The 10,265-nt window shown below is 42.0% G+C and overlaps 1 protein-coding gene across 1 annotated transcript in view; it reads left to right on the top strand.

Moving 5' to 3' along the window:
• The first annotated feature begins 397 nt into the window (after positions 1 to 397).
• Positions 398 to 10,265, top strand: part of LOC127220706 (zinc finger protein 729-like) — a 33,235-nt gene continuing 23,367 nt past the window's right edge. The window contains 3 exon segments of the mRNA XM_051182633.1: positions 398 to 542; positions 8,448 to 8,574; positions 9,181 to 9,276. Of these exon segments, the coding sequence (XP_051038590.1) occupies positions 537 to 542; positions 8,448 to 8,574; positions 9,181 to 9,276 (229 nt within the window). The 5' untranslated portion in view covers positions 398 to 536.

Raw genomic sequence — 10,265 nt, 5'->3', positions numbered from 1 at the left:
TAATTTAGGGACATAGGCTTGTGATCCTGTGTCAAGCTAGGGAGTAGCTGAGATTACAGAACTTTCCAGGAAACTTGGTATGAAACACAAATTAAAGGGTTTGTAGTTTGTCCCAGTGTAGCTTCTTGCTCCGTTGTTCTGAAATAAAATTGAGTCAATGTGTGTGTGTGTGTGTTTTTTTTTTCTCCTCCTTCTAGGTACACCTAAGCCTTTTATGTCAGGACTTATTGATCAGAGTAATAAGTAAACCTCATACCCATTGCCGCCAAAAGCTGGACTCACGTCCCCTCAACCCCCTTTGTACAGCTTAATTCCAGTGATAGCCGGTAGGCAATAAACCCAACCCGCAGGGCTCATGGGCTCGGGCAGACTTGTGGGCCTTCGCGAAGACTTGTGGGAAATGTAGTCCTTCGTTATGACGTCGACGAGTCAGGACTCTGCTGCCTGTGCTTCCGGGTTCATTCCGCGTTTGTGTTTCTCCCAACTCCACGTCTTTCTCAAAGTTGGGGGAGTGTGGCTTGTGCTCCGCGTTCGACATGGAGGTTGGTCGAGGGTGCAGCGTGGTCTTGCGGGCCCGTGGGCCTGTGCGCCGGGTGGGCAGGACCGGCCTGGCGCGAGCGGGGGAGGGGAGGGTGGCAGGCGGGGAGGAGCTGACTTGGGCGAGCCGGGCTGATACAGGCTTGGCCGAAGTGCTGGGGACCGGGCGGGCGGGTGTTGCGGGGACCCGGCGGCTGCCCGAGTCAGGGACCGGGAGAGCTGACCCGCTTGTGCAAGCACGGACTATGCGGAGGGTCCAGGATTGCTGGAGCAGGCTCGCCGGGCCGCCTGCTTGTGCCCCAGGCGGTGGTGGGAGCTCACAGTCCAGCGTGGCTGGGTTAGCGAGCCGCTATCACCTCTCACGTTGCTGTCGCAGATTGCTCGGGACACCTAGAGTAACGGGGTTTTTCTGCTCCCTCCTATACTTTATAGCCGGCCTAGGGATCTTGATTTGAGTAGACAGAAGTTCATAATGTCCCTGGACTCCTTTACAGAGAATTCTGCGGGAGAGTTTGGGGTCCTTTTCTTCCCAATAAATTGTTAGTTTTCAGGACTGCTCACTTTGGATAGGAGTCTCTTACATAGACCCACACACACTCAGGCACTCATGGGAGGCAGAAAAATCCCATAAAGGGGCACTCTAAGTTTACACGTTGCAACTGACCCTACATGGCAGGGTAAAAAAAAAAAAAAAGCAAAAAAACCAGAAAACATTACCACATCCAGCCCCACCAGACTGTGAAGTTAGTCATTTGGACATCTTTTCTGAAAGGAAAGATTAGTTGGTGTGAGCTTTGTTAATGGAGTGGCATTGAGTGTCTCCTGGGTGGAGAAAGAGTCTTGTACACCTTACAGGCTGTCTACATTGCTCTCCAATCACGGATTGTTCTTCCATTCTTGCAGAGTCTAGAACCTGCGAAGTCATCAAGTCAGGGTTGTCTATACAGCTATTCTTGGGGGGGGGGGTAGGGAGGGTTGCCCAAGTATTTACTCAGTGTCAGAAAGATTAAAAGATGAAGTTGATCTGTAGTGATCAGTATACAGTGAGCTGCTCACCCTGTGTTTTTTGTTTGTTTATTTTTTGAAACAGGGTTTCTCTGTGTTACAGCCCTGGCTGTCTTGAAACTCACTCTGTAGACCCAGACTGGCCTTGAGCTCACAGAGATCTGCCTGCTTCAGTCTCTGGTGCGCAGGGATTAAAGGCGTGGACCACCACGCCTGCCTTTTCCCTATCTTTTGTGCTGCTTTATATTTCCCCACACTTTGCCACGTGTGGAGGATCTCTGTGAGTTCCTGGACAGGTGAATCTACACAAAGAAATCCTATCTCAAAAAACAAAACAAAAAAACAAACAAACAAAAAAAAACCAAAACAGCATTTTGTCACACTTCAGTCAAATTGAGTATTCGTGTTTTGGAGATGGACGCTACTCCTAAGAAGCACAGGCTTTAAACCACATTATCATGAGTACTGACATTTTCTGTGTATTATCTAACTATATTTAAAATAACAGACACTCCTAGTTAATGTCACTAATCTACAGGAAACTGAGAATATGCCAATTTACACTGTAAGTCATGGAAAGTACCTTTTCCTGTACCTCAACTCTTGTTTCTTACAATGAAGAGGTGGTACAGCTATGTACTCATTAATATTTCAGATCTCACACACACACACACACACACACACACACACACACACACACACACACACACTTTGACATATATCAAACAGACCTGTGACTGGAGAGAGAAAACAAGTGCATTTGGTGATATATCCTGCCATGTCTGCATTCAGGGAGGTGGAAGCAAGAAATAACTTGTTCAGGGCTACTCCCTGCTGAGTAGCAAATTCAAGGCCAGGTATGCTACATGAGACTGTGAGAAAGGAAAAAAAAAATTAAATTAGAGCACTTGTTTCTCTAGCAGAGCACAAGCTCGAAAACACTCATGCAGAAAAAATAAAAATAAATAACTTGTAAAAATTAAATATCTGGAGAGTCAGCTCAGGGGTTGGGAATACTTGTGTTTCTGTTTCTATGTGTGCATGTATAGTGTATAATTTTTGTAAGTATAAAGTAATGTGGTTTTATTTATCGGGTTTTATCAAATAACCTTGGTCTTATTTGACTTCATCTACCCCTTCTTCATCTGTATTGACCTCCCACCCTCCTCCCAGCTGAAGCTGCCTCCAGTTTTTCATCTTCCCACTTCAGGCATCCCTCATGCCCCTACCCACTGACCCCTTTCTACTTTCCTGGTTTCTGTGGTTACTCCATGTTGTGTGCATATATCTAAAGATTTGGAGCTAGGCAAAGGCAAGATAGAACATGTGGAATTTGTCATTCAGGGTCAACATAGTCTTTTCTAGGCTCACAAATTTACTGAAAAGTTCTCGATTTGTGTTGTTACAGCTGAAAAAGTTTTCCATGGTATGTATGTATGACATTTTCATTACCCATTTACCGGTTAAAGGAGATTGAGATTGTTTCTATTCCCTCGTTATTATGAATAGAGAGACAACGTGGTTGAGGCTGTAGAGACCGTTGGGCATATGCCAAAGAGTGGTATAGCTGAGCCATATGGTAGATTTAGTCTTGTAGATTTTTGTGGATTCTCCATACTGCCTTCTAGAGGTTCTGTGCCAGTTTGCAATGTCACCAGTAGTGAGTGAGGGTTCCCTTTCTTCCACAGCCTTGCCAGCATTGTTGTCAGTTGGTCTTAGTCTTCCTGACTGTGGTAAGATGTAACCTTAACGTTTCAGTTTGATTTCCCTAATAGCTAACGATGATAAACACTTTCTGAGGTATTTCTTAGCCATTTTAGTTACTTCTATTGAGAACTCGTGTTTAAATCCCTAGCTCATTTTTTTTTTTATTGTGCATTTGTTTTCTTGACTCTTCGTTTTTTGAATTCTTTGTATATTCTAGGTATTAATCCACTGTCAGATGTGTAAGTAGCAAAGGTTCTCTTCCACCCTGTGGGGTTTCCTGAGCTGTATCTGTTTTTAGTTTTATGAAGTCCCACCTATCAGTTGTTGCCCTTAATTCCTGGGCAAATGGAGTCCTGTTTAAAATGTCCTTTTCTTGTAGGGTGCTGTAAGTGGAGGTTCTTTCCAGCCTGGTCCCACAGCTGCTTTGCCAGAAATAAACACATGGGCACTATAATAATTATAAAACTGTTGGCCAATGGCTAGGGCTTCTTACTGGCTAGCTCTGTCTTAATTATTCACCTATTTTTTTTTTTATAAATCTATGTATTTCCTCGTGGTCTTGGCTTACTGGACAATGCCTGGCACATCTTATTTTCCCAGTCTCTACATGGCATCTTCTTGTGGTCTCTCTCTGCCTACCTTTCCCAGAATTATTCTCATCTCCTAGTCCCACCTATCTTCCTGCCTCTACTGGCTACTGGCCAAACAATGTTTTATTCATCAAATAAGAGAAACATATATACATAAGGACATCCCCCATCAGGGTACTGCTAGAAGTGTGTGTGTTTAGGTTTCAAGCTGAGGTTTTCGATCCACTAGGATCTAATTTTGTACAGGGTGAGATACAGGTCTAATTTCCTACATGAGGGCATCCAGTTTTCCCAGCACCATTTTTCGAAGGTGTTATGTGTTCTCCAGTGTACTTTTTTTTTTTTTTTGGTGCTTCCTTGTCAAATGTAAGATGGCTCCAGTTATATGAATAGCTATATTTGTATCTCCTGCTTTATTCCATTGGATGGCATGCCTGTTTTGTGCCCATACCATATGGTTATTTTCTATAACCATAGCTTTGTAGTATGTTTTGAAGTCTAGAATAGCAGTCTTACAGTATATTTTTTTGTTCAGGATTGCTTTTTCTATCCAGATGCATCCATACATATTTTTGGATTATTTTTCTATTTCAATGAAGAATTGTGGTATTTTTGGTTGGGACTGCATTGAATTTGTACATTGCTTTTGGTAGGATGGACATCTGTGCAATATTAATTCTACCAATTCATGAACATGGAATGTCTTTCCATTTTGTAGTATCTGTATCTTCTTCTTCACAGTTTTGAAGTTATCATTGTAGACATTTTTCACTTTCTTGATTAGGCTTACCCCAATATATTTTATAACCTCTTCAGCGTTCTTATTTTTTTTTTTTCTTTTGAGTTTACAGAGATCTGCCTACCTCTGCCTCCTGCTCCTGGGTACTGGGATTAAAGGTACACCACCATGCTCATGCCTTATCATTCTCCTTGATATGTGGGCTTTATTAATAACAATGATCTACTGGGCTAGAATTTCTAGAGCTTCTCAAAGCGATCTGAAGAACATGTGTAATGACCTTGGCATGTGTTTTCATTGGCTTTGGACCTAATGTTCAAGTTCTAATGCTCTTTGAGAGAGGCAAGTCAGAGTTTACTGTTTTGATCAGATCTGAAACAAGACCAAAATAAATGTCTGTTCCACTCTTAACATCCTGAGGATGGAGCCAGAAATTTGGAGGCTATCCACTAATTCCTGCCTTGGTTGTGACCAGGATGTAAGCAAGTACAGCATGGTGGCTTTTCCTACTGACTACTGCTTTTTGCTAAGAATTTGTACCGAGATCTCAGACATCTGAGCAAGTGTCTCTCCAACAAGCTATATCCCAGCCCTGTCCTTTTCTATTTTATGTACTAGTCATGTGTCACCTTCAGTGCTGCAACCAGCAACAGCTGGTGAATTCCTCACAAAGGCACACCCTAAGAAAATCATCTAGAGACTGTGTTCACCTTAGTGCTGAACTTGTTTTCTACTCTGTTGTACTTTCAGCTGTATCTCTGTTATTAATGGTTATTGTAAAGGTTTAAAACCTGGATGATTAGTATACCACAGTATACTTTGCATTCTTTTTCAACACTGTGCACAAACCAGAAAAACATTCTGAGGTGGTTTGAATGAAAGTGGGCCCAGAGTGTCATATACTCGAATTCTTGGTCCTCATTGGTGAATTGTTTGGGAAGGATTAAACGGATTGGAGCAGTTGTGTCACTGGGGTCAAGCTTCAGGTTTCAAAAGACTCCCATAATCCCCAGTTTCCCCTACCTTCTGCTGATTTCTCCTCAGCTTTCTGAAGAATGAGCTGTGATTAACAAGAGATGAGCACCATTGCAGGGTGGTGGTGGTGCATACCTTTAATCCCAGCACTTGAGAGGCAGAGGCAGGAGAATCTCTGTGAGTTCGAGGCCAGCCTGGTTTACACAGTGAGTTTCAGGATAGCCAAGTCTGTTAATACAGATAAATCCTGTCTCAAACAAACAAACAAACAAATAAACAAACCCAACCGAACAAAAAAAGAGATAGCACCACTGACAAGAACTCATTACCTAATTGGGACAATTGATACCTGCAACTGAGAAATCAGCTGTGATTAAAGATAGACCAGACCATTGAGGTACTCACTGCTGGTAACAGACCACTGAGCTATGGTCAGACCACTGAGCTATGGTCTTGAGAGGGTCAAAACTGAGTTTCAAGCTGGCAGCTACACTTTCTAATGCCTGAGTCTCCACGAGGTACTGATTTTGAAAGCACAAAGAGGTGATGGAGAGCAGCTGGGGGTTGGTGCAGTGAGAGGCCTAGGAAGGCCATTGTTGAAAATGCTGCCTCATTTGCAGTGGGGACCCCATGAGTGCCAGGGTCATGGAAACCAGATACAGGCAAACATCAAGACCATCTACTACAATCAAGTCACTATTATCCTAGAAATGTAGGCTTGGCTCGGTTTCTTTGGAGCTGTCTACCTGGATCATTCAGATAGTTGCATTTTTAGGGTTTTTGAAGACCATGTACAGTATTTTTTCCCAGTGCGTGCTCCAGTGTACTTGGGTACAAACTTAACATCAATGTTGCTGTTATCCATGATCCCTCCTAGCAGCTTTGCTTTGCACATTTCACATGAGAATAGATTCTGAGACTAGGCTGCATACAGCTCAGGGAACCCTTATGACTTTGCATTTTACCATCACCATCAGCAAGTCTTTTGACAAAGTGTAGAAGATCCTGCAGAGAAAAGAAGGTAGAGGCTCTCCATATGTTCATAGGTACAAACACATGTGTCCCGTGCAGTCCTGTTTAGCCACTATCGATAGGATTATTATTTCAGACCTAGGAAGAGAAGTAGTGCAGGATCTGAGCCATAGACAGACTCCAAAGGATTTGATCTCACTGAAGTTGAAGATATACATATGGGCCTTTCCAATAGTTTAGTTAATTTTTATTGTATTGTTCGGTTTTGAGACAGGCTTTCTCTGTGTAGCTCTGGCTGTCCTGGAACTCACTCTGTAGACCAGGCTGGTCTCACACTCACAGAGATCTGCCTGCCTCACCTCCCAAGTGTTGGGATTAAAGGGGTGTGCCAGCACTACTCAGCATAAACTCTCTTTTAAGATGTAAAACCAGAGATCTATGCTTGTGCCCTTTGCTTGTGAACTTTGATTTTTTTTGTATCATGGTAGAGTTTGCCATGTCCTAGGTCCCAAGTGCTTTCCATGGCCTATCCTGGTCTTGTTTTACAAGAAAGAAAATTGAGGCTGAGAGGCGCTGCCCCCACCTAGGAGTAGCTGGTTGCTAACAGACACAGTCAGGCTTTGAGCTCAGATAGACAAGGGCAGAGTTCCTGTATTGAATTTGTCTTCTCAAGACTTTACGCAGATACCAGAGACTCTGGGGAAAAATAATAGAGGGTTTAGGGCCTTAACTTTAGGCTTTGGTGTGTGTGTGGGGGGGGGTGCGGGGAGATGAGGGTTGGAGAGGGGTTTCAGTGGTATGCCACACTTTGGGGCTTAAAACTGAGAAACTTAAAACCTAGGTGTTTCCAATGGTCCAGTGATAATGAGGAAGAGATGAGTGGGTAGGAGCAGGGTGCCTAGGATGTCATCACACAGAATCGTTAGTGTGTGACAGACAGGCTTATGAACATTTTAAATATGAAAGTAACTATTTGAATAATACTAGTATATATCTAACAAAGTAAATCGCAAACATCATAAATCCTTCGTTGATATATAAATCTCTCATTTTATAAATTAATATAAATAGTAAAAATATTACTGCCATCATAGATCATTTTGAACATTATACACTAAGTTAAGAAAAATAGGGAACCTGAAATATGGAATTCAAAAATAAGAGAAGAAATAAAAAGGTAGTGTCATGTACTGATAATACTAGGCCTTTGAAGAACAATGCAATTGTGTCATGAGTTCAAAACCTGCTTTAGGACAAAGCAGATACATGAGTACCTGACAGAAGGAGAGAGAAGAGAGAGAGAGGAAAAAAAAACTCTTTAGAATTACATTTAGTGTATTTATAGGTTAGACTCACATTTAGTGTATTTAAAATATTGAAAATGCCTGCTTTGCTGTTTGAGTGTGTAAAATTCTTGCAATTCCATTATATCTGAACTCTCCCTTTATTCTCACATTGGCTGCTCAAGTTCCTTTCCCCTGGTGCACTTTCCTTGCTTCACCAGTGAAGTTAGTGCATAATCTTAATGCCCACAGCTGCATCCAAGTCTGCATCTTCACTGCATTTCAGTTTCTGGATAGAGTCTACTAAGTGTTAGTATACTGAGAGGTACCTGATTGCCATGTCTTTGCCCTGTGAGAATGTACATGATGGGTGGCACATAGTGCAAGCATACCACACCAAACATATTTTTGTGCATGCGTAAGTTTTACATTTTGTATTTCACAGAATTATATTCTTGTAAGTTCATTAGCTCTTATGTCATTCTCTTTTCTTACAAGTAGGGATAATTCATTTTGAAGAATCCAGTTAACAGGACATGCCGGCAATATTTATAAATGCGACTATAAGCTTGATGACTTTGATATTTATATTATTAAATGTCCTGTTTAATTTTTGATACTCATTTATTTTTATTCCAGGAACTTCTGTCATTCCCAGATGTGGCCATTGATTTCTCTGCAGAGGAGTGGGAATGCCTGGGCCCCGCTCAGTGGAGTCTGTATAAGGAAGTGATGTTGGAGAATTACAGCAACCTGGTGTTCCTGGGTGAGGATTGCATCCTTTGTGAACTCTTAGTTCACTGTCAACATGTGACTTCCTTCATTTGTAGACTATCTCACAGGGAGCTTGTGCTTTTGATTGATTTGTTTTCCTTTTTTTTTTTTTTTTTTTTTTTTTTTTTTGAGATGGGGTTTCTCTATGTAGCCCTGACTCTCCTGGAAGTTGCTCTGTAGACCAGGCTGGGATTAAAGGCATGTGCCAATATCCGTGCAGCTGATTGATTAGTTGCCTCTGCCCATTTTTAAAGGAAAGGTTAGGGGGATTGTCAGTGTAGCTAAGAAACATTTTCTTTCTGTGTTTTTAAGATTTTTTTCAAAGTGTGCGCCCTGTAGTGGCAATGTTAGCTCAATGGCCCAAGGCAGAGAACACATGTGTTAAGGAAAAAAATCTCTCTTCAGCTTTAGTACTTCTCCTTACAATGAGGTTCAGGATCAGCAGGTTGTAAATTACTCCTAAGTGTTTCAGGGAACATTTAGACACAGGATTTTCCACAATCATTTATCACCTCTTTCCTTATAAGCACAGAACTGGGGTTCCCATGTTAATCTCCAGGAGAAAACAACCAAGTATCTTGTTCCCTTTTCCAAACAGGTCTTGCTTTCTCTAAGCCATATCTGGTCACATTTCTGGAGCAAAGTTCAGAGCCTTGGAGTGTGAAGAAAAAAGCAGTAGCTGCCAGCCATCCAGGTGTGTAGGAATGAACAAAGCAGAGCTCACAAATGACAAGTCAATTTGTAAAGTGTGTATTGAGATGTTGTGTTTTGCTAGAAATCTCTTGCTGTCAAATGGCTTCTCCTGCATGTTTACCCTGATAATCCTCTTCCTTCCCCTCAGGAAGCTTTGTGTTTACAGTGATTGGCAAAGTCCTTTATTTAACTTCTTTTCTTGTATCTCTGTGTGTAGTATTTGTCTGTATTCATGTTTGCGTGTGTTTGGGTGCTTGTGTGCATACAGGTTCACTTGTGTACATGTGCTTGTGGAGCACCAGAGTTGATGTTGACAATCAAACTCAGAGCTAGTCTCCTTAGCCAATTCGCTCTAGGGATTTCTCTGTCTTCATCTTTCAAGCCTGGAAGGACAAGCTGGATTCCATGCACACCCCACATTTACAAAGATTCTGGGTATCTGATCCACAGACTTCATACTTGTGGCAGGCGTGTTAACTGCTGAGCCATCTTGCTAGCCCCAGTCCTTTCATTTTGCCTGGGAGGGTCTAGATTATTACACTTTTCTTTGCTTTCTATATATCAGAAAACATCTAGACATTTCTAAATGCCTTAGTAGCACAGCAACACCACAGGTAAGCATCTCTAATTTCATTTACACACTCATTAGCCAAACTAGTTTCATTAGGGCTCTCACGTGTGTGCATGTGTACACACACACAGCATTGCTCATCTTGAGACCAGGTGACAAAATACGAGAATTGATTTTCTTCTTTTACTATGTGGGTTGTGGGGATGGAGGTGTTCAGACTTGGGGTTAATGCCCTTTATTACCTTCTGAGCCATCTTGCTGCTCCGATAATGTATTCCTATAATATATACCCACATACTTGATGACAGGAATTTAAGATGCCATGCTTTTATAAGTATGTAGTCATAGCTGGAAACTACACATCTAGATATATTTTGTTTAGTAGAGCTTTCATACTCTTTCAAATATTTGAGTCTCAA

This window comes from Phodopus roborovskii, unplaced genomic scaffold (genome assembly GCF_943737965.1).
Source record: "Phodopus roborovskii unplaced genomic scaffold, PHOROB, whole genome shotgun sequence".
NCBI lineage: Eukaryota > Metazoa > Chordata > Mammalia > Rodentia > Cricetidae > Phodopus > Phodopus roborovskii.
This window is presented reverse-complemented; position numbering and strand designations above follow the sequence as displayed.